The sequence below is a fragment of the Elaeis guineensis genome, chromosome 10 (assembly GCF_000442705.2).
Source record: "Elaeis guineensis isolate ETL-2024a chromosome 10, EG11, whole genome shotgun sequence".
Taxonomy (NCBI): domain Eukaryota; kingdom Viridiplantae; phylum Streptophyta; class Magnoliopsida; order Arecales; family Arecaceae; genus Elaeis; species Elaeis guineensis.
Genome location: NC_026002.2, coordinates 4,702,112 through 4,727,385, shown reverse-complemented (window position 1 = coordinate 4,727,385; position 25,274 = coordinate 4,702,112). Strand labels below are relative to the sequence as shown.

The following is a 25,274-nucleotide window of genomic DNA, read 5'->3' as shown; positions in this document are numbered from 1 at the left end:
TGTTATTATATAGAAATTGCTCAAATTTTTAAGATATAATTTCTTGTTTTGGGAGGGAGGGATCTAGTCTGTAAAATTTGTATTTTATTTGCTAACTTTTAAACCTATCCGAACCCCCATTTAACATGTAGGAAATATGCTTGCAATTTACCTGGTATAAGTTCAGTAAACTGAAATATCTGGAAGTTGTGAAAGTACCTTAGCAAAATCTTTCCTCCAGGCTCCAATGTCATATGGGCATGGTTGAGGAAGTTGGACGAAACATTCACCAGAGCAAGCAAAGTATTTGTATAGATAAAAACATATCAGTGTAAAATCTAAGTAAAAAAAGCAATAGAATTGTATCATCTGCTTGATGGTTGGCTATTTGATGATGTGTCATATTAACTTGCATCATGTAATTGTTGTTGATTTTTTTAAGAAGAGTGTCCATCATCTAATGGGTAGACCATTAAAGTTTTTATTAGCACATTCACCTTGTAATTGAAGTCAAGTAATATGTCCTTAATACCTTTTAGTGAGGCAAGTAAGAAATAAATATTTTTTGTGGAATCATGATGGTCTACATTGCATGAAATGAAAGAGAAGATATAGATGCCTGTTGTATGTAAAACATAAAAATTTTCTTGCTAATTTAACTAGCAAACTACATCTGGGGAAGACAAGCCTTGTGTGACTTAATGAGCTACCTTAAGATGGTTCATATAAAATTAAAATACAACAGTACAATAACACCATGATACAAATAACATGTTATCGAATTTTCCTTTTTGCCTCCAGACAATCACCTGATTATTGCATCTTCTTATCTCATTGTAAAGAGTAAGCTGGTGAAGGTGAGCTTTGATCTAATTTGTAGGCTTGGTTCTCTCTTGATATGAGTGTGTGTGTGTGAGAGGAGAGAGAGAGAGAAGAGAGAGAAGAAGATTTGCAAGTTATCTGGTTAAGCCTTACTTTCTTTTGGTGATTTAATCAATATGAAGGCATGTACCTAGGCTTTCACCATATCAAATTTTCCTTAATGATTGTTGGAGCGAGCATGCTTGGCTGAGATGCATTCAAGGTCAAGTGGCTTGGAACAGATTTATTTACAGAATATTTGGATTCCATGATAGGATCTTGCTGGAGCAAATAGTTGAAAGATTTCGGGTGCATATGAGGTCTAGCGAGAGCTGCGCAAAGCATGATAATGAGGGATATGGATGCAACATGATATGGATGTGCTGATGCATTAAATATTGAAAAAGTAAGATATGATATGCCTATGGTGCAATGTTACCTAGACACAATGATTTTTGAGTTTTTTGCTGTGGGGATGTGATACAACACTGGTGACATGGCATGATATGCATGGGACATACCTCTTTTGAGAGTCCATGCTCATCCGGATTCTTAAAGAGTCTGATTGCCACCTCCTAATAGCCCAACAAAGTCATGAAAAGGGGAAAAATAATAGAAGAAGATACAGGGCATCAAATTTACTTCTCTTTGCTCCATGCATTTGTCATCAGCTTCTTCAAGAATTTTTCTCTTCTCTCTTCTACCTGTCTATCGTCTAAAATAAAAGAAGTGGAAAGAAGAAAGGAAGAACACAAGAAGATAGAGGGCATGTAAGTAACTTTTCTTTGCTTCCTGCCTTCATCATCAGATTCTTCAAGAACCTTTTTTCTCTTTTGCTCTCTTCTCTTCTTCATCTCTTAGTCTTCTTTGTTCTTTTTCTTTATCTTCAGGGAATGCCAACATCTTATCCTCTTTCTTCACCCAAAACCACTACGAATCTTCCTTTGCAGAAATGCTATAGTAACATAGAAACTTCCCACAAAAAGTTACGCAGATGATGTGCAACATCCAAATTCCTCTTTACACTGGAAGCATGCATGGTGTCCAGTACTGGCAGTTAGTGAGATAGAAGAGTTACACATATCTATGTAACTTTTTAAAAGAGAATTCTCATGTTGGATTGTCTTTTTTACTCTCTTTTCTTTTTTATTTTACATCTCTCACTAGTCAGTAGTCAAAGCCTGAGCTATCCAATCTTCCTTCCGCCTTTCTTTTTTCATAGCATTTTTAATGCTTGCCTGTTATCTGTCATCGTAGCAGTAGCAGCACTGCTTTTTGGGAAGAACTTACAGCTGCATTCAATATTAGTGTTGCTGGTAAATTTGGTGTTTAGCTTGTTTCAATGCAACATTATTCAAATAATCTATTTTCCTATATTGTATTGTACATACATATGTGCATGCAGCATGCATGTATAAATGCATGTCACTGTATCCTCATATCCAGATTTTTAGTGATCGACGTGTCAGATTCTTAAGGATGCTTGACACTGTGTCCTGCATCCAGGTAACAATGCTGGGTACAAATATATAAACACATAAGAAGGTGGACAGGGTTAGATGTACATAGCCTTACCACTGCATGTGGAGAGGCTGTTTTCGTGTCTCACTTGTGAGCTCAATGTCACAATGAAGCAATCTTATGGTTACATGCTTATGTTAGAGGGATTCGAATTCATGACCTCTGTTAAACCTAAGCTCTTCTACCATATCAACTAACCAATTAACTCCAAAAGCTGAAGTTGATAGGAAATGGGTCAACAATGTATATCAGGCCGAGCAAGATGAGAGTGCTTGATGTAAAGCTGGTGCTGCTTTTCATTCCAGGAATGTTATTATAAACATGTGAATGTTGATTATGTTTTACAGAGCTGAGATCATAATTTTGATTTTCCCTTGCAACTAGTTATTTTCAGATCTTGTATGAAAATACTCATCTGCTCTCTCTCTCTCTCTCTCTCTGCAGTTTTACTTCACACTACGTGATGACCTTGACTATCTTGATGAAAAACACACGGTGAGTCTTCTTATGATCAATTTTCACATGATTTCTTGGGCCAAAAAGTGCTTGCGTATCTTGAGAAAAAGATATTCTTCATTGATGCAGGTATTTGGTATTGTTGAAGAAAAAGAAGGCTTGGACACCTTGGCAAAGATAAATGAAGCATATGTTGATGACCAAGGCAGAACCATTTAAAGACATTAGGTTTGTTTTCATCTTATTTTTGTTGAGTTTATTGTTGGATATATTTTTGCCTATTTATCAAATTACAGCAACCAATGGAATCTCCAGTCTTTTAAATTTATGTGGATTATTAAGAGTAATCATGACTGATTTATCTCAACTAAGTAGGTAGTGTGGCAAAGTCTTTGACTTCTTACTACTTTGATGGCTTAGAAAGGTTGCAAGAAGTGTTGATGGAGAGACCTGAAATTCATATTTTACGTGAGTCCTATTTTGAAGACTGATATGTTTTTAGAGGATACCACACTTGGAAGGTAACAAAATTTAAGATCAGATATGAATTTTGAATTGACATAGAATCTTATCATGGGAGATTTTTAAGTATACATGTAAATTTATTCAGGTCTAGAATTCGAATCATAGGTGTATTCGTATTTTAGTTTAATCTTCCTACCTTTAGCAAGACTGGAAATATGTATTGATGTTTTTAAATTGAATGAGTTTAGATGTCACATACAATTAGTATTACTAATAGACCAGAGAAAGTAAGTATTCTACCCTATTTTTGACTTCGGCATACCATTTCTGCAACTTGCTTCTAAATTCCTCCGGAAATATTAGACTTGCTTGAAAATAGATCTAATGCCATTAGCAGTTGTGTATAAGGTGGAGAAATGGCAATTTATTCTCTGGAGGAAGGCATGATGTTATGGGAAAAGGTTTTAAATTCCGTGGGACGGGGCTGTCCCGATTTTTCTATGGAATGGGATGTGTGCTATCGTCCTGCCTCGTCCCGACGCTTGGGACAGAGGATGTCCCAAGGCATCCCGATTGGAACCCTGGGATGTTAGTGGGACGGTCCTGTCCTGACACATGAGATGGTGCCCTGTCCCAGTGTCTCACAGGACATCTCGTTGGGATTTGAATCCTTGATGAGAAGGCTTCATGACATGAAGTGGTATGCCATCTCTAACCCTGAGTGAATGATAAGCTAGGATAAGGACAAGAAGAAACTAGAACTGGTCTTTCTGGATGGGTTGTTCTTGCCGCACCTCTCTTGCCCTTGGGATGCTGGCTTTTTCTCCCCATCCTAATGTGGCTTCTCTGTCTCTCTCTCTCTCTGTCACCGGTCCTTCGAGTCAGGTTGTAATTTTCTGTGCTACCCTTTTAGAAATTTGTACTCCTTTTTCATGCGCTTAATGAAAAGGCAATGGATTGCCTCATCTTTGTTTCAAGCAAAAGGAGAAAAATGAGCAAAACTAGAATTATGCTGTCCTTTTGGGTGGAATTCATTACAACGGAAAAGACGATGCTTCTTCTGCTAATAAGAATTATCCATGTTCGGTTAAAAGATTTTATTGTTGGTGGAGGTAGAGATAGAAAGACTTTTAAGTAATCTTTTGTTTTGGGATGCTATGAATAAGAGCCATGTTTATTATATAACAAGTTTAGAAAGATTATTATATGGGAATGAAGAAATGAGGATTTAATAATCTGTTATAGTCTTTGTGAAGGTCATGTTATCTTTATCGTGGGGACGTAGGCTTTGAATCCTTTTGGCTTGTTGCATCATGATTCTGATGCCAAATCTGATAGCTTTTTATTTGGAGCTGGCGGAATCCACCTAGAGTGGAATTCTTTGTTGATTGGCAGCATATTGTAATCCAAGACTGGTAAATAACTTTCTATATGTGAGGAGGAGGAATCATTGACCAATTATCTAGTCTCACTTCTTTGGTTGCTTGATCTACCTTGGAGTTCCTCATATATCTATGATGTTTCTAATGGATGGTACCAAGTGCATTTTGTTAACTTGGGAAAAGTTTTATGGAATTTGATCTTACAAACAGTTAAAGTGTGTTGTTTGGAAGGAATATGTTGTTACTGATGAAAGATCAAATCAATTGACCTTTACACGAAGACAATTATGACAAATATGATTTGTGGTTTATTACTGTTGTTCTGAATTTTTCTTGGGTCTGTGAGTGAAAAATCATTTGTAAAATGCAATTGAGTAGATACATTGATTTTGAGTTGCATGATCAATTTTTTCATGTCGTTGGCTAGTCCTTCCAGTATCACCATTAAGAGTATTATAATTGCTCAATTTACTGGCATCTGGGCCTCCCTACATGAATTATGCAGTAAGCTTGGGTTGTAGTTCTTGTTTAGACCTTGGGGATGATGACTGGGTGTTCATTAGGGTGTAATTTTGGAAGGTTATTAAAGTTACTTGCTTATACCAAGGAGGGCTCCATGGTAACTTGCCAGGGGAAGTGAGACAGACACACACATAAATAAAATTCATAACTAACCAACACCTTATAATACTTTCATTATCCCAAAAATTTATATATTAAAAAGGATGCATGAACCAAACATCGGTTGGTGCAAATTTGTTTTAAAGCTCTACTTTCAATTCTAGATTTAACATTTAATTGAGTCCTACTTAACATAAAATTATAATTTTTAACAAGGGAGAAGCTTTGAAATCTACAATTAAGAATGTGTTCATACATGGATGAGAGACCAACAGTTTCTGGCATGCTCAATTTTCTGAAAGAAACTGAAAGGTCTCGACTCTTGATTTTGCTGAAAAAGGGTTTTCTCCAATGCCTTACATCGATTTTGAGTAACAAATTTTTTGAAAAAGGATCACTGGAAAATTTTCTTACAAGCATACTAATTGGTATGGACCTCTGAAGGTCCTGAGGATATGAACAAGAAATTATTATAAGCCATAATGATTTACCATCAGTTTTCTTGGTAATGTCAAAGTGCAAATGACAATATTAATGAAAATCTTTATGGTATGCCCCTAGAAAATGTTAGGGACCTGCTGTTGGTATAACATATGAGAAAACTGTCAACATACACCACTATGCTTATCATTATCGTTTAATTTTGGCATGCAGGAGAATAACATTTTTTATGTCAAAAGAAAGAAACATACACCGATTATACACACCATAACTTTCAATAGCCTAAGCCTGCCTGAGCTGGCTGGCCTTCTATGATGGGCTGGTACTAATTCGTATATAAATACAAAGCCAGTTGAGATTTGTCTTGGCACTATCTAGCTGAAATGCACATCTGGTTTGCTGTAGTTTGATCTCTATCATCTTTTGTGATTACCTGTAGGTTGCTATTTCATCTTGATAAAATTTGTCTTGCTACTTTTTTAGAAAGATCTTAGAGACCATGTCTGAAGGGTCTTTTCATGAAACAACAAGCAATATTTAATATATATTTTTAAAATAATATTGCTTTGAAGCAGGCTTTCAGATTGCCACGAACATAACTGGATAATTTTTTTTAAAATTTATATTCATGTACTGCTTTGAAACAAATCACTGAATGAGTGCTTACCTAGTAACCTTGCATCTCTTCCCCCTTCTTTTATTGACATTCTGCTTTGTTCCCATTAACAGAATCAAACATACATATATTTTGGATGATCCTTTTGATGATCCACCTCAGCTGGCGGAATTTATTCCTGAGAAATCTCCAGAGGGCAAACCACATGATGAGGTAACTTGAATATTACCACCAGTTTGATTGATAGCCTGGGGCTTATAAGATCTTGACATTATCTTGTCTCTAAGAATGTTAGTTCATTTGTTAGGTCCTAGTTCTTGGTTAACAATCAAGAATTTGTTTATATTTCTTCATTCTCTTACATTTTGCTTTTGCATACTGTTTTTCAGTTGATAACGTAAATATTCATTAGTTCATTCAGATACTACGGAGTTCATTGCTTTCAGATCTTTACAAAGCTTAGATTTAAGTACTATCCTTGAAAATAATCTGATATAAGAATATGCGTAAAGATTAGGTAAAGTGAAATAAAATATATACTGTAACTTGATTCTGAGGAAAAAAAGAATTTTGATTGAATTTTTGGATATATAATGACATTTATATAATCCTAGTAGGCTTATAATTGCTTGATTTTAGTCAGAATTTGGAATCTGAAAGTGAGCATGCTTAGGAAATTGAGGATTTTTTGATGTAGTGGAATTAAGAGTCATATTATTGAGTCAAATGCTTTATCTAGAGTCCTAGGGATCATTATAGGTGATTATGGGTAAGTTTGGACTATGGAGTCCTTTCTAAGATTGCTAAAGGATTTGTTTATACAAATAGTGGTCTGAATTTTTTAATGTTTTTATGATTCTTTCAAAAGATTTCAGTGCTCTTCTTTCTATGGGCTGTTGCTGCTCTCTTTCTCCTTTTCATCCATAAATCTCTAAGTCTCTTCAGCTTCTTCCTCATCCCTCTTTCTAACAGGAAGTTTTTCTCTTTTTGGCAGTATAGTGCTGTAGTCTACAGCCAAAATCTGTTCATGTCAAACTTAAAGTCTAGTTCTGCAAAGTCTTCAACACAGCCCTATTATCACATAAGGTGGCATCGAAACTCCAAGATTGGATTTTTTTTTTTTTTTTTTGGGGGGGGGGGGGTGCTGTATGGCTAGTCCTATGCAATCTAGGAAGGGTTGATTGGTGTTTTTTTTTCATTGATTATAAGGATGAACATCCTAAGAATTCAAAGTTTTGTCTGAAAGGGAGTGGTCTAAGTTTTATAAAGATAAGGTTGGTCAAACGTTTTTGCTATTATGATGAGAAGCTTCTAACCTTGAGATCTTGGGTTGAATTTTGTAGCTTTGAAAATAAAAGCAAGGTAGTCCAGGTTTATGTTTTGGGGATAGCTTATTAGAAAATGTAAGCAATGAATGGACCTAACTGCTTGGAATGTATAGTGCTGAGGAATAGTCCCACATGGAATAGGTTGGGGACTAGTTCACTTAACTGCTTAGAATGTATATCATTGAGGAATAGTCCCATATTGGATAGGTTACGAACTCTAATTGATCTCATGTACTCATGGCCCATCCACCTACCAGATTAAGCTTTTGTGTCGGACTTTAACATGATAGCAAAGCCACCTATCCTTAGCTTGCTGATGCTTCTGCACTCTTACTTATTATTTTGCATGTCACCCCTCCCAGATTTCCTTTCCTTTTTTGGATTTACACAAGAGAGGTGTTAGGGAATGGTCCACATCGGATAGGTTAGGGAGTAAGTAGTGTCATATACTCATGAGTCATCCATCTATTAGCTTGAGCTTTTGGGTTTGACTGTAATATATAATACAAATCTTTGTCATAGTCTTATAGAATGCCTAAAATGTTAATATTCGACATAATAAAGTTCACATATGAATCACTCAATTTGTAACTTGGAATTTTGTAAACTTCTATGTAAGATTTGCCGACTCGGAACCGGACCCATGTTGGTCAATCAACAGTATGAGTCGGTATGCCCTCGTATCGGATCCGACCGACATGGAAACAAGGGAGAATTGGGACGGAATGAGAGAGGGGGAGAGGGAGGCCGACAGTGGCCGCTGGAGGGCCGACAAGCCTCTATGGCTCTGCAGTCCTTTGTCAGAGATTAGAGAGGGGGAGGAGAGAAATGGACGGAGGGGAAGCGTAGGGAGGCCATTGGGTACTGTCGGATGGTGAAATCCATCCACGGATGCTGTGGGTTTGGAACAGGATGGGCCCTATTCATCATTTTTTTCTTTTAAAACATGATTCATAGTGAAGCTGACAATGGACAGGAAAGCCATTGTGGCCGTTGGAATGAAAATCTATTGCCGGCTTCATTGTGAATTATTTTTTTTTTGTTTTTAATGATGAACAGGGGTGGGTTGCCCTGTTTCGAACCCGTGGGGATCCATGGGGTGGATTTCCACCATCCGCGGCCTCTCCACCACTTTCCCTTGCTTTATTTCTCTCCCTCCGAAGTCTCTTTCTATCTCTCTCGGTGGACTATGGGGCTCGGAGGCTTGGCAGGCTATCGCCGGCCTTCCATCTCCTTTCCTCCCTTCCTCTCCCTCTCTCTCTTCCTCTCTTTTCTTCTCCCTCACTCCGTTCTGCGGTTTCCGAATTGAATGCCTGGACTGCACCGTCGGTATGGTTCGCACCACTGGAACTGCCTGGTCTGGGGCGAACCATGTTTCATGCACTTGTTTAAAATAAGCACAGCTTTTCTTTGTCCTTGTGGCTTTACAGCATAAAATCTTCAAGGCAAGTTGCTTTGTTGCTTGTGTAACCTTAGGATCATGTGAAATTATTTAAAGCATATCTATGGCAAGCATGACCAATAGGACTGGTTGAATTTCTCTTTGTTTTCTCAAGAGAAGATAGTGTCTTGTTGAGTTGGTCTTTTAACTGTTTTGTTGGAGTATATTTGAAGCATGCATATGTGATGGAAGTTGGGGGACATAGTGTGAGCATCAGAGTGACATAACAGAATATCAACCTATCTAAGCAAGAAGTTAATTTGGGTCTAGAAGGAAGCAATTAAATTTGGAAAGTAAAGGTAGAAAGATAACTGGATACCAACAGGCTAATTAAGGATAAATAACAGCTCTTCACTCCCTATTAATAAGGCTTCATCATTGTTGGAATTTGTCAAGCTCCTCTAAAGCACACTATGACCAAGGACTCCTTCGATTGACCATGTTGCTATCCCTAGAATCTACCAAGGTTTGCTTTAGAATCCATTAGAGCTTGCACTGAATCCACCATGCAAAAGAATTTTTGAAGCAGCCAGAGTTAGATGTATTCAAGAGCTAGGAAGCACAGATACGATACGGGACATGGGTATGGTACGATACAGATACGAAGATACGACAAATTCTTAAAAATATAGGATATGATATGGTTTGGATACGGTATATTAAAAAATATAAAATTAATATAATATTAATATAGAAGCATAAATACTCAAGATAAATTTAATATAAAAACACAAATCATAAGTTCATAGCTTTAGAGCACTTATGTTTGAAAAGTAAGCATCATTAATGCATAGTCATTACAAGCAAAAATACCAGCAGTTTTAATGGCAAAATTTAGTACCCATTTTAAGCATTATTAAGCCATATCCCAACCATTTTAATGTTTCATTAATGGCAAAATTCATATCCCAGCCGTATCTGATGCCAAAAAAATCAGAAAATAGAGGAAAAACAACCAGGCATGCGGTGGGTACGTATCACACTGTTGTTCCCGGCATTTCCGTATTGGATACGTCTCCGACACGGGTACGGCAGCCCTTTTGCCATATCCTTGCTTCCCAGTTCAAGACAAAACAAGCTTCATTGATGTGTAAAACAAGGGAACATGGGGATATTTATAGGCTCTGGGGTCTGTTACATTGAAAGGGATGAGTATGTCTTCCGAAGTTCAACTAAAACTTAATGGAGTTCTAAAGCAACTAAAATGAGTCACCTCACCTTAAGGGTCAGTCTAGAAGCAGAATCCTTCTGACAATGGATCGAGTGACAGTTATTCTATCATCGGATTGATTCTGATGGTAATACAATGGCCATCATGTTCTGGTTTCCTTACCTAGATAGGACTGGAGCACTTGGGTTTTGGACTGTAACTTGGTGCCATCATGTTCTTCGGACGGTGTACTATACATTGTTGGATGTGGTAGAGCTGGACTCTAAGTGGATGACGCCAAGGGGCTTTAATAGAAGGCCTCCTGTCATCAAATTGAATTGGACAATGGCCCGTTTGCTATCAGATTCTTTCTGATAGTGACAACTGACATGCCATTGGATCAGCTTGACTCAGACCAGGGTGGTCTCTTCTGAGGTAAGTCCCTGTGCCATTGGTTGTTTTTGTTTGATATGAACATTGTCATTGGATAGCTTCTAAAGGCAAGAGTCTTGCCCTTAGATCAGGGTTCGGCTTGTGTGGCTCCTTTGGTGCTTCCAAGCCCTTCACTTTGGTCCTAGGAGGCTTTGATCATAGGACCTGGCATAATTAGGCTAGGGTTTGCCAAACCGTAGTGTCAAGTTTCTCCAGCCTGCATCAATAAGAGCCAACAGATACTTGAGGAAGATATTTAAAATTTTCCTTTGAAGGTTTCTTTTGATATATGTAGCCTTCTAGAATCAACAAGTAGTTTTCTTCACTGAACAAACCCTATCAACACTTCATTCTCAGTTCGCAGTACTCATTGGATCTTGTTTTCTTGGTGCCTAGAGATGATGCTGAACTTTCTTTTATCTGCTTGGGCCTCATAGTTTATAGGATTTCAATGGTAAGTGTTTTTGCAAAGCCTAAAGGGGGAGTGTTCTTTAATCTATGCATTGCTGTCATTGCAAGAATGCCGAACTCCATCCGTAGGGTAATATAACTTATGCTATAATGGTCTTTTATTTGGGTCTATTTGGACATAATTTGTGTCCCATGGAGGCTGGAATAAAAAGTACGCAACAATTAAATGAAATAAATATGTGCACCATGGAACCGTTGCTTGCAAGAATTCCCTGATTTTTGTTTTCTTCCTCATGTGTGTTGATAGTTATGAAACATGGGTCTTCTGGTTCTGATAATACTGTTTTGTTGCATATAACCATATACCTAGTTTCACATCACTTGGATATTCTCTTATGCATCTGCGGTGATGCACAATTTTTATGAAATCATTGATGAACATACCATAACATAAGCCTCTTTTGCATTGGAAACACATAGATAGCTGATGAGCGTTTGGAGGATAACTGGGTTCCATTTGATGAGACTCTAGCCCTGAAGAGCTTGAGGAGGGTGATTCGTGCTAAAGAGGCACATACAAATGCGGCTATTCTTGAAAGTGTAAGAACTGCTATCTAGGTTCCACAATTTCATGTTTACATAAATGCAGCTAATGTTAATTGTTTCCTTAATTACGTTACATTTTATGCTTGCAGGTAGGAGACATTCCAGATGCTGAGATGAAGCCACCAGATAATGTGCTATTTGTTTGTAAACTAACCCAGTTACACAAGTTAGTGATCTTCTTCTACTTGTTCTTCTTCTTCTTCTTCAGAAATATTTCCTGAAGGTAGGCCTTGCTCTGTATTGTGTTATATAGGGCAATCCTACATGAAAAAATTACCAAATCCATCAGTTCTCTCAGTCTGACGAGGAGATATTGAAATATTTCTGAACATTCTTCCATTTTCTATTCTTATCTGTTTCTGCTAAATGATGTTTGATTATATTTAAATCTAATTCAGGATGAAGATTTGTACACAATCTTTTCACGTTTTGGAAATGTTACATCGTAAGTGTACTTTTTGGATATTCAAATCCTTAGCTGCAACTCATTTTTGGTTCTTTTCTGTAAAATTCATGTATTTCTGCTTGCAGAGCTGAGATAATTCGTGATTATAAACAGAGATAGCTTATGCTACGCTTTCATTGGGTAAGTTTTTTCCCTCGCTTTAGTAATTTTTTTGTAACTTGTAGTTGTTAGGTGCCCTAACAAAGATTTTGTGGGTATTGTGACGAAGCAACCCTCTAGATTGTGAAGGAATACAATCTTATCTTTGCAAAAGAAGTGCTTTATTGGTATTAATTTTATAAAATCAGAATTATTTTTACACATGATGAATTAGCATGGTTCTATTGCAGGTAGTAGTTTTACTCTAAGCGGTCACATATTCATTGCACTAATACTTATTACTCATAGGTCGTTGTCATGGAGGATGATACAATTATCTATTGTGCCCGTCAACTTCTAACTTGGTCTTTGTGATCCATCAGTTTTTTGCTGATGGCTGACATTTGATTAGTTGTCAACCGGAGTCCAGCTGTCCCTCTCTTCTTCGACTCAATACTGTCTTATTGATAAATTTGGATGCTAACTTAGTTAATGAACACTGGTTCAATTTCCAGAAGGCCTACTACTGCCATCTAATTTGTCTTCGACCTGGCTGAGGTTGATCACTAGAAGCATGGATATGGATATGAGTTCTAGATATCGATACAACACAATACAGATATGTTGACATGATGGATCTCGAAAAAATGGGATATATTATTGATACATATACAATATGACAATAAATAAATGTTTTTTTGCAAATATGATGAAAAATCCAAAAAGCATGATTGCTTTCTCATAATGTACCATGTAATAAAAATTGATGATCATAATATTGAGACAGTTCACAAAATGAAAATTCAATAAATAATTAACATAATAAAGCAAATCTAGTAAACATATGTAATAAGCTAAAAAGAGGGTATGAGTGAGAAAGAGGGTGATCAATAACTTACTGTAAGTTATTGGGTGTGGATACAAATCCAAGCTCAAAACCCACTTGACTCAAGCATGGTAATCCACTAGCATATCCAAGAGCAAGGATTGCTATATTGGTCTGTTCTATCCATACTGTGAGTAGTGTACTATACTGATACCGAATCAATACACAGTCTCATACCACATTGACAGTCGGTATGCCTCGCAATCTCGTATTGTATCATGTAATAGGATGGTACTGATATGGGGTTTGATATGGAGATGGCGAACCTTGCCCAAGAGTATTTTGGAAGTATCCAGATGTATCCCAGGAGTATCTAGGAAGTATCCAAATGCATCCCAGGAGTATCCAGGAAGTATTCAAATGTATTCCAGGAGTATTTGGGTTGCATTTTAATCATAAAAAAAATCAGGATGATTCTTTCTTGTATTGGACAGGTATCTGGGTTGTCTCTGCATTCAATGTGTAGTGGATACAGCCACAGGTGGTGTTTTGAAGTATCCTTGCCTCCTAGGTTGATTATGATGTTGTTAGTTTTGAACACCATATTAATATAGTTGTGCATGCTCTGGCTTTCTTAGCCACCAATAAGAAAATCCAGAAGGCCCTTTTATAAGTGATTGAATTCCAACTAAACTTTGGGCATTTGTTTATGGAATGCAACTTTAATTAAAACTGCTGCAAATCTAAATGTAATCTGATCGGATATCTCTGGCCGGATGTGTATAATTCCAGAAGCCTCCAAAATCACCAGAGTCCAGTCACAAGGGCTCTGTCTAGCCTGAGTTTTCATTTTTGTGCTTTGTTATGAGCTTGTATTTCTGCCACCTTGAGCTTGTTCCAACCATTGGAGTCCATGGTTTTTGTCTATATGCTGCAATCTTGATTTTTTTAAAACAAAGGTTGTTGTCTGTGGCTTCTCTCTCATTTGTTTATCATTTATATGAAATTCAACATGTTTGACTAAAAATTATCTGGGATGTATTATATAGGATGATTGAAGAGAATCTCTGGTATCAAACAAATGATGGGCAACTAAAGAGACATGATGCTAATTGACAATAAAGGGGATGGAGAATGTTTATATCAACTTTGATATTATATTATCTTTTGAATAACCAGTTCTGATTTCTAAAACCAATGCCATTTGTTCGTTCAAAAAAATATATTTGTTTCAAGTTTTCCTTTTTTTTTTTTAAAATAAAAAAAGGCCATAATGAAGCTTTTAGGCTAAATTCTACATTGAGATCCTATTCCTTAGCTTGGCACAGTATTTTCTGATCTTGTGGAAAGAGTTTTCTTCAGACCTTAGAAATGCGGTAAAAACATGAGTCTTTTGGATGTTGCTTTCTACCCAAGTAATGGTTCCCTGCATAACTGCCCATAGAAAAAGGGTTCTTCTGCATCCTTGTTTGACTTAGAGGTTTGGCACACTATAAATGCAGATTAGAAGGACACTTTATGTATTGCTAGTACTTTTTGATTCCTCAACTGGAGCAGCAATTCAGTCTTCTTTGCTGAGCCAACTATGTCTTAGCTTGTTAAGCCACTTACATATAAGTTAAGCTATTACTTTGAAGCATGATAATTTGTGTCACTTATGGCTGCCACCTTTGTATTTGCTTCCTATGTAGTTTGTTCCCCTATAGATCCGAGCATATAGCAGAGTTTGTTTTTCCCTCGTGCATGGGTACTCCAATTGGGTCTTCCATCTTTCAAAGGTGAATGTTGATAGTAATTGTGCCTTTTATCTGACTGAAGACTAAAGCATAACTTACCTGTATTTGCTTCTCCAAAAGTCTTCTAGAATTTCTTTTTCGCTTTTTTGGGAGTAGTCACAACCTGCTTTTATTTGGAAAAATTTGTAGCAAAAAATTGAGGAGAGTTTGTAAGCAAACATGTGTTGTATCTCTGTGCATAGCATTGGTTGCTATGTGAAATTAAATGAACTAAACAGTTTTTGAAGATAAAGTGATGTCAAATGAAGGATGATTCAGGTCCCATAAACAAAAAATTTCTTAGGAGGATTTATCTTGAAGGTTAAGGAGAGTCTAGCCTGTGTCCTAAGGGTTCTTTTGGTTTTTAATGAAGTTTGAGGCCTGTGTGTGTGTGTGTGTGTGTGTGTTTTCTTTGTCTGTTTGCCACCATGGAGTGCTCGATGTTAGGCTTTTGTCATCTATATCATGTCATTATCGTCAATAGTGGCACACCAGTGCATACAGCCCATATCAAGCATACCATACTGTATTGGCATCAAATTGTGATTCGGTATGGGGGGTGTGCCTAGTCTCGGTATGACAAACCGACCCATGTATTGGGTGTATTGAAATTGTATCAGCATGGTAGTAGTATGAGGTCCCATACTGAGATTGCTGACCTTGGATGGGATAAGTTTAATTAATTAGATTAAAAATTAGGTTTTATTTTAGTGATTGATGTATGCATGTATGTGATTACTGGCTGAATATTGGCTTGCTCTTTGATAGTATAACATATTGACATTTCTTTTTCATATATTCCTATCATCTGAATGTCAATATCTCATTTTAACCGCATGCTGTATTGTTTCTTTTATCAGAATTCGAGACAAAAGAGGCATGTGAGCGAGCCTATTTCAAGGTAAGCTTTAGCACTTATGAGTAATTGCCTTTCATTAAGTATTGGAGCGAAGCCAAAATTTGTCCATGTTACCTTTAGATATCTTATGTGAGGCTTGCTAGAGTAGTTCTGCCAAAATTGGTCGAGTTTAGAAAAGTTGAAATTGTAAATACAAAATGAACAATTGGTGTACTCTCCTTGAGTCAAAAGGGGATGCCTTTAGTGGATATAACTCCATACAAATCTCCTGATGTTTGGTGATTTTAATACATGATTGGGTTAATTGTATGATCCATGACAACCATTATCACCTATAACAAATTATGTAATAAAATAATGCACAAAATGTGTATTGTGCTGCTTCCTTGACACAATCCATATTAACACCTAATCACCTAATTTATGGTTCGAATTAATAGAAGAGACGTGTCTTAAATGCATTGTTTGATTTTGTTTGATCCTATCCTAGGGAAATTACGTGGAGAAGTTGAAAATATTATGTGATTGCTGAATGCTAGTATAACTTTAAACAAAATTAATGTTATAGTTATTGGAGCAGATTGATAGTGTGAGTCAAAAAGTTCCAGCAATGAACTTGGGCACAAAATGAGATGGAGTGAGTTAAGGGGTGGATCTTTGTTAGAACGAAGGTGGATCTATATGAAAATTTGGGTAAATAAAGATACAGAGTGAATAACAGCAATGATAGAGATGGAGTGGGTGAGAACTAGTTAAGATTGTTTGGTTATATGCAACATAAGCTATGGAGAGTAGGCTTGCCATACAGGTGTGTACCGGGCATACCATACTGTACCAATACTAAATCAAGACTTGGTCTGGAGCTGAACCGACCATCTTACTGTGTGTACTGATATTGTACCAACATTGGACATTATGGAAAATATTTTAAAAGGAATATCCGTTATATCCAAAAGGGCATCTTTTTGTTCTATGTTCAAACTAGGCGAGTAGCCTCCATTGTTGGTACAACCTTCAGAAGAAAAGTTTTAATTGCTTGTTTACATTAGCATCTCGCACATGATGGTTCTGGGTTCCCAGCCATATGTTCATACTTGCTTTATGAGTTCCAGGCATATGGATGTTTTAGAACCTAGCATGAAGGAACTTTGTGCAAAAATCAAGGACTATAGCATTAAGGAAAAGCTAACCAAAGATAAGTTTGTTTGTGCAATTTACTATTTGTGTCAGTACATAACTTGAACTACATTATACTCCAATAACAAAATTATTTATGAGATTTAGTAACACATCCTCAGTTTTGTTTTATAAGGTTAGATTGTTTTTAATTGCTAACGTTTTTTGTTTACATATCAAAAACTTAGTTGATAGGGTCTCTAGAGCTTTATTAAAAATTATGTATTGTGTCTAGAAGCATAAATATTTTAAATAACCATGACAAAACAATCCTAGTAGGGTTCATTTCATAGTTTGCTTTCTTGTTATCCATATATCCAGTTGTAGAGCTGGCATCAAACTATCACCTCTTCTCCTATCAACCCGCATTGTGAAGCTCTTAATTTTAGTTAAAAATAACATTAGTGTGGAATTTAGAGTGTTCTTGCAACTTTTATTTATTATATATAGTATATCATGATTTGTTTTGACTCCTTGGTGACACAACTGTGTGATCATGACAGATGGACAATACTTTAATCGATGACCGAAGGATACATGTGGATTTTAGTCAAAGTGTTGCGAAATTATGGAGCCAATATAGGCATGGTAAAAGGAGTCATACAAATAAAGGTGAGCTTAAAGGTCTTTATGTCTTTTCGATTTGATATTGTTATTTAAACATTGTCTGTTGTCTAGGATCATGTGCATGAGCTCTTCCACTATAAAAACTAGAAGTACTCATATTCAGATTTTCTCTTCCTTCTATTAGGTATAAGACTATCTCAAAAGCATATGTCTTGCATGAGATATTGTTTGCTAATGACACATAAATCTGCACTTAAGATGTTGTGTTGTGCTAGTTAATTTCAAAATGGAAGATGTAAAAAATTTGGCTGTGCAAATCAAGCCTGTCACATATATAAAAGGGTGTCCCACTGTATTGCACAACCAAGACAGTGATGGATTCTCTACCTCTTTGGGGATGGAGGCCAGAAGTTTTGAGAATTCAAGATAAGGTCATGGTGAGGTGGGCCATTTATCATTACAAAAGATGACAAGTGAAAGTGTAGTGATGTATGCAACCAAGGCATCCTAATAGATCAAGAGATTTGAATTGTGTTCCTGCATGACCTGATCAATTCAATCAGGCACTCATCATCTATTTGACAACATGAGAAAACCAGGGGTCTCCTCTCCCCTTCTATCGATCCAAGGGATAAAAGAGTAGAGGCCTTTGGTGTCCCTTCTAGTCAAGAATTGGGGATTGGTAATTGCTGGTCTCTATGTTTTTCTCTAATGCTTTTCTTCATTCATGGTTCAATGTTTTGGTGTCAAAGGCATAGAGGAACCACACCAAGCCATATGGTGGTTAAAGTCTACTGTGGTGATGATACTATACAGGAGGTCCAGTCGAAAAATAGCTTGACACTAGAAGGATAAAAAAATTTAAAAAGAAAAAGACTAATTAATTCATTACATGAAACAAAATTACTATGAAGTGGCAATGAATTCATTGGCGAGTTAAATAAAAAAATGCGATAGATATGATTTTTTATCACAAAGATATTTAAATTATGGGAAAGGGAAGGACTCATATTTATGAATTAACATTACAAGTAAAAGGAGATCAAGAAATTCTGTACAATTTTGGTGCACTAAAACTTGAATCATTTTATGTATTGGTAAGTATAGCTATTAGTAATTATCGAGAAAATGAATATATTAAGGTTTGCCATATTGGTATCGGACTCTGTATCGGTGAAATTCTACTATAGTGTCAGTACACGGTATGCTAAGGTACGATCGTATTGGTACATACGGTGCCGGTATGGTGTATAGCGAACACTGGAATATATGATTGCTACCCATAAAAATGTGGATGGCTTCCACCATGCAGGGTCTGGGGAGGTCTGATGTATGTAGCCTTACCCCAGTGTGCGGAGAGGTTAGTTCCATGTTTCGAACTGTGACATCTAGGTCACAATTGGCAACCATACCGTTGCACCAAAGCCTGCCCTCTGTCTACCATATACATCACCAACAAAATATGGCGAAGAACTTAATAGGTCCGATGTACGTAGCCTCACCCCAGTGTGCGGAGAGATTATTTCTATGTTTTGAACTGTGACACCTAGATCAGAATCGGCAACCATATAGTTGCACCAGAGCCTGCCCTCTGCCTATCACATACATAACCAACAAAATATGGTGGAAAACTTAACAGTCTGCTTCTTTATATTCAACCTTCATAATATTTGAGCTTCTTCAAACTTCTAAAATGAGGATTTTAGATACTAATCTATCCAGAGATAAACTTCTACTTATAGACAATATTTGATTCCCACCAAGCACAAAAATTTGCTAATTGCTCGATGTACGTTTCATCTTCTAAATTTTCTTGGAGATTTACATTGAGGCATTCTATTCATTTAAGGCCAATGTTGATTTGTAGCAAGAGAAATGGTTCCTGTAATATTAAGCATGTTCATTGGCAACCAGTCTAGCTTTTAATCTTTTGACCACATTATTAGGAAAAGCATATTACTTAGACCCTATTTGGTTGCTTCCATGGTTCGAACCTTGGACAAACCCAACATGGGCTGCCAGTGAGGAGCAGGGTATTAGTAGGAATTTTTTAATTGGGGAGCAGTGTTCATACAATTATTAAAAATTTGAAACGCTAGAAATGATATTTCAAAAGGAATCTATTATTCTATTTATTTAGGGATTGTGAGATCAGGCTCCCTTAGTTGCAGGAGACTTCTTTTCTATTTGTACGGTTTATGCTTATTGGTTCAACTGACAACTTATTCATCTAAACGTGCCTTTAGTAGTGTGGATTCAAAAACCAGCATAATGGGACGATACCATCATTATAGTATTACACCAAAGCGAAATCGATATTGGTACTGGTGTCGGGACATCAGGACGATGCAAGATTGGGACATACCAGTTGTCCTGATCAATATTGTTGGATACCAAGTCCAGTATGGCTCGTATGAAGCCTGTACTGATGAGGAAGACTTTTTTTGGTGAAAAAAAGCATGGGAAAGGGACAAGTCGGCTATCTCGACTGGTAGGATCCAGTACCAAGGCTGGTTTGGTCGGTATCAAGCCCATCTTGGTTGGGACAGCAATCTTTTTTTTTTTTTTAATAAAAAAATAGTTGAGGTCCACGTTGACTAACAAGTGTGAATGACAAATTGGAGTATTAACCCGGTACAGAAACATGCTAGAAGTAGAATTATTTGACTCAATGATAAAAAGGAAGCATGCTAAGATTATTCAACCACATAAATGAGGAGATCCGGTGAAAACTAATGCTAACTTAGTTATGAATCTTCTTGACTTTGCATTCATTTGCCTAGTTACAAGTTTTAACCATGAGGGTTAGGGACTATGAGAACAAAATTTACATTGTGCTAGGTGCCAATTCATTCCCATGTTTGCTTATGCTGCAAGACGTCAAATGTAAATCAGAGGAATGCAGTGTGCAATCAAATGAACCTCATTCATTTCTACTCTGCACATCAAAAAAAACTGTTGATATATCGATGTTACATGTCAAAACTGAAAATCCTAGAAAAAGAACCCAAAAAAAAAAACAAAACAAAGAAGAACCCTCAAACTTGCGTACCAATATGGTACTAGCACACACGATCATCCTGAGGCTGAGAACTGGTATGGCAAGGGTTGGTATCACACCATTCCATGGAAAAACTAGTACCACCTTCGTACCGATATTTTAATCATTGTTTAGTAAGGTTACCTTTTTTAACAACTGATGTGATAAAATTCCACATGTTTTTACCCTAGCCCCCTTGTCTTCCACTACATGACATGAACTGACATGAGAGTGGCCATATGATCGAAAGTTGTTTGCTCATTTCCTCCAGGCAATGACCTGTTGTCTGCCATCAATGCTTGAAGGATCATTGGTGAATTGATCAGCACTCGGATATTTGCAGGTTATTTGTTATGCCTCAATGAGAGGGCTTAAAATTCACCGTCTGATCAGCAAGGATGGCCATAACACTAGGCTTGATTTGATTTTTAAGGCCTTTGATGATTTGATTTATAATTTGTTTTCATATTTTCATGTATTCTTTCAAACAGTCAAAGCATGGTTCTGGATGATTATAACAGGATTTTAAATTGTCAAGAACTGATTCATGCATTGAACAATCAAAAAGATTACAAATACAAGAACTTCAAGAGAGCCTAAAATTTCAGTAGTTGAAAATAAAACATGTAAACAAGACTATAAACCTGCAAATGATTGAAAGAACATAAACTACATGATAAAGAGCCGTAGAAGCCCCATCCAATGCAGAAATCCAAATCATATATGGAGTTGGGTGCTGTTATAGAGTAGATAGATTCTCCATTTGATAGCTTCCTCCAACATAGAGAACCTCCTTGGTGGTCTCTTCCATGAATTCCAGCAAAAACTAGTTTTGTATGGTTATTTTTAGCAACAACTACTGTCTAATCAGGAGTCCTATGCAAACTCGTTAATAGTTGGTCTCATTTAACTTTTGATGGCAGTTTTCTCCAGAAGTAACTTCTCGTAAGTGGCTTTTCTGCATGTATGTCACTTGTCAAAATACTCTCTCTCTCTCTCTCTCTCTCTCTCTCTGTGATTCCATCCTAAAAAATCAAACTTCGAAAAGTGGTGAAGAAAACATGACCATCCATGTTTATCTATTAGAAGGAAATAAATCTTTCTTTAATATGAGTTTTAATAGGACTGAAATGTGTGATCTTGGGAGAAAGAAAATAAGACAATATGGAGGGAAAAAAAAAGATTTTGAACTGGAGTCTTGCTCACAATTCTGGAAAAAAAAAATTCGATTCACAACTAATTCTTACCTATCTTTTCTCAACAGCTGGACTCTAAATGGTAAGGAAAAAAATCTTTTAAAAACTAAGCAGACCATAACTGCCTATGTCAGGCATTCCAATATATCTCAAATAATTTTCTTTAATCATTTGACATCTATTTTCTTTTCCACATAATCAATACTATGCGTAGTATTATTAATTAATAAACATGAGTTGCTTGAACTAACATAAATATGTTTTGTTTGATATGCCTCTTGGTAAATCTTGTTTTTCTTAATAAGCTACAAACTGATGGAGGCAAACCAGAAACTGATGGGATCATCTAGAACAGGTGCCCCTTGATCTTCCACTTTGAAGAGATTTATCTTCCTGCCTCGTACGTGTATTTGTTGTCTGTCTTTTGCCTGTCTTGGAAGGGAACTTACTACTTTACCACCAGACAGAAATGGGTATTTGAAGATCCAATTAACGACACAAAGTTTTAAAAATCACAATTGCTGGTGCTGCAAATGAAGTGAGCTGTTCATGGACACCTTAAGCTTGGCCCATATTGGGCCCTCAACTTTTTCTGATTAGAAGTCAAGAGTGGCACAGACCTCAAGTCACATATTAAGCCTCAGCTTATAGATGAGCCAGGTCTGAATAGGCAGCAAGCATGATAGCAGCATAAACATTTGTGGCTGAGCTTAGATCAAGCTTGAGCCAATCTTGAACACCTCACCTCTTTTGTATAGCAGTCTGAGTCTCAACAATCGAAATCTGAGATCATTCCACTCATATTCTGCCATAACAATCATTAGTGAGAAGAAGTTTTTTTTTTTTGGCTTAGATTTAACAATTACACAGGTTTGATTCTTACATCAATAATTTTAGCTGCTGTTTCTTTTGTTGTGATTGACAGGAGACTCCAGCATGTTGTTGTTATGCTCTAGTTGTTTTAATTTATATGACCTCTTACCTCAGCTTATATATTTCTTTCTAATAGAAGTGAGTTCCACAATCCCATAACATTGAGATGACGTCTCATCTAACTACAATGCTGCAGTCTAGTATGACTTTCTGAAAATAATTGTGCAGATGGCTGCTTCAAATGTGGTGCTCCTGATCACTTTGCCCAGGATTGTGATCAACGGCCTGATAATAGACAAAGAGGTCCAAAATATGTGCTGAAAGATGATAACATGCAGCATGGTGGAGATAATCATCAAAGGTCTGTGTGTGTGTGTTTTTCTCTGTTGTGTGTGTGAACCTTGTGCTCATGCCGAAAAATCTTTGGCCAGGTATGACATGTTGTTCGATGAAGATAATATGGATAGCGAACGTGGAAGACAAGAACAAATGAAGAAATGCAAGACAGACCATCATAATTATGAGCATTCTACGGGAAGAGGTTATGATAAGAAAGACTCAGAGAGACAAAGGCATGATGATAATGGAAGTAGACGTATTAGAGAATATGAGAGCAATCAAGGAAGCAAGAGGCATCATGAGCATCTAAGATATGAAGATAAAGAGCATCGAAGGCGGCACGATAGTAGTAGGCATCATAATGATGGAGATAACAGAAGTTCTGGGAGCGGATGGCATGAAAATGATAGATCAGATGGTGATTGGCACAGGAAGGATGGGAGAGACCATCAGAAGAGAAGCAAAGACAGTGACAAACACAGGAAAGATGACAGATACTCTGATAGGAAAAGTAGGGACCGGCACTACGAGTCATACAAGGAAAGGAGACATGGAGACGATAGAAGAAAATGAGGGAAAAGACACATTTAAGCTGCTCGTGTTTTGAGGTTAGGACTTGCAGCAATAGGCTGTAATGCTGTGTGAAGTTAGGACTTGAAGCAAAAAGTTCTTGCTAGTGCTCCATGATAGAAAGCATATGTGAGTGCTACAGAACCTAACATCCTAAAGTTTAAGTAGCTTGATCTTTTTCTATGTTTCTGGTACCGCATATCTCAGCCTTTAGAAAAAGAAGAAGAAAAATAGTCATTGCGTTCCTTTCCCATCAACCAGAATTTGGGAACACAATTGAGACCCCACATAACTGAAATCCTCTACTTATTCTTAAATTTTAGCTACTGAAGGAATCTCTAAATAATATTTGAATCAGTGAATTGCTTTCTCAACCATCAAATGAACTAATTTTTTCTGTTATTTGTTGTTCTCAACTTTCCATGAAATACTTGCAACTTATTTACGAAATAGCCTCTGTTGATGGTGGGACTTGTCATGGGTGCGGATATTTTGATCGTCTCGTTAGATTGGTATGTTAGAACTTTAATGTACAAAATTAAGTTAGCAAAATATTATTCTTTCACTGGATAAGAATTCTATGCAAATTTAGGGTCCGTTTGGTTGGAGTTATTTTGATACAGAAAAAATGAATTATGTATTGGGTTATCATGTTTGGCGTAAAAGTAAAAAAAGAGAGTTGGTAAAAAATTTATTGGGTGTCGTATTTATTTTTCAAAGAGAAAAAATAAAATAAATATGAGAGGGGATTGGTATTTGATAAATTTTGGAGTGATGATAATTTATATTTAAAAAAAATATCTTTAATAAAATTATATATGTAATCATTAAATTCATTGTGTTATATTTTTAAATTTATTTAATAAATTTTTATTTAAATTTTATTAAAAAAATTTTCGTAAAAAAATTAAAATGCAGATAGCATTATATGATCATAGTCATTATATAAAAATTGATTGGAGATGATAATACTATCTTGATATTAAAAAAAAAAATTGCTATGATGCTCCTTTATAGTATTTTATTATAATTTTTTTTAAGATATTATATATTATCATTTTTATATATTTTATTTTAAAAAAATATTATTATTATTATTATTGTTGTTGTTGTTGTTGTTTTTTCTTTTTTCTCTCTTTACCCGTGGCTTCTCCGTGCCTCTTTGCTTCGGCACCACCAGCAGCTTCTTCACATTTATCTACCCATGACTCCTCTGTTTTCATGCTCCTCCTTCTGGTGCCTGCGATTCCTCTGCCCTCGGCCTCCCCCTTGCCTTGGGCACCTGCGGTTCTCCTACCCCACCCGACACCATCCTTCGGCATTGGTGGCTTTTGTGCCCCCCCTCCCCAACCTGCTTCGCATGCACTTGCGGTTCCTACCATCTGATGCTAGTGGCTTCTGTTCTCCCTTGGCATCGGTAGGTTTGTGCCCCCTCCAGTCCTGCGTCCACCCCCCCATCTTGTGCACCCATGCAGTTCCCACCCCCCTCTGGTGCTTGGGGCTTTTGCACCCCCCCACCCCTCGAGGCACTCATAGATCCTCCACCCTTGGCCTTCTCCCCCTCCCTCCGCCTCACATGTGCCTGCGGTTCCCACAACCACCCCCTCGGACCCCCATTTTCGATGCCTGTGGTTCTCCCATCTTCTAGTGCCAGCGGCTTCTACTGCCCTCTGCTCTGTGTGCACTTGCCTTGCCCCCTAGCTCGTAGCTTCTCTACGCTACCACTAGCCCATCTACTGCTCCTCCACTTTTGTGGCCCACGACGAAGGCTTTTTGAAAAAATTATAATTAATTGTGGC

General features: G+C 36.9%; 1 protein-coding gene across 1 annotated transcript in view; it reads left to right on the top strand.

Moving 5' to 3' along the window:
- Positions 1–23,658, top strand: part of LOC105053131 (peptidyl-prolyl cis-trans isomerase CYP59) — a 32,046-nt gene extending 8,388 nt beyond the window's left edge. The window contains 11 exon segments of the mRNA XM_010934178.4: positions 6,456–6,555; positions 11,585–11,704; positions 11,800–11,857; positions 11,860–11,876; positions 12,109–12,155; positions 12,242–12,268; positions 12,270–12,295; positions 15,716–15,756; positions 17,394–17,502; positions 22,795–22,927; positions 22,998–23,658. Coding sequence (XP_010932480.2) covers positions 6,456–6,555; positions 11,585–11,704; positions 11,800–11,857; positions 11,860–11,876; positions 12,109–12,155; positions 12,242–12,268; positions 12,270–12,295; positions 15,716–15,756; positions 17,394–17,502; positions 22,795–22,927; positions 22,998–23,478 — 1,159 coding nt within the window. The 3' untranslated portion in view covers positions 23,479–23,658.
- The last annotated feature ends 1,616 nt before the right edge of the window (positions 23,659–25,274 follow it).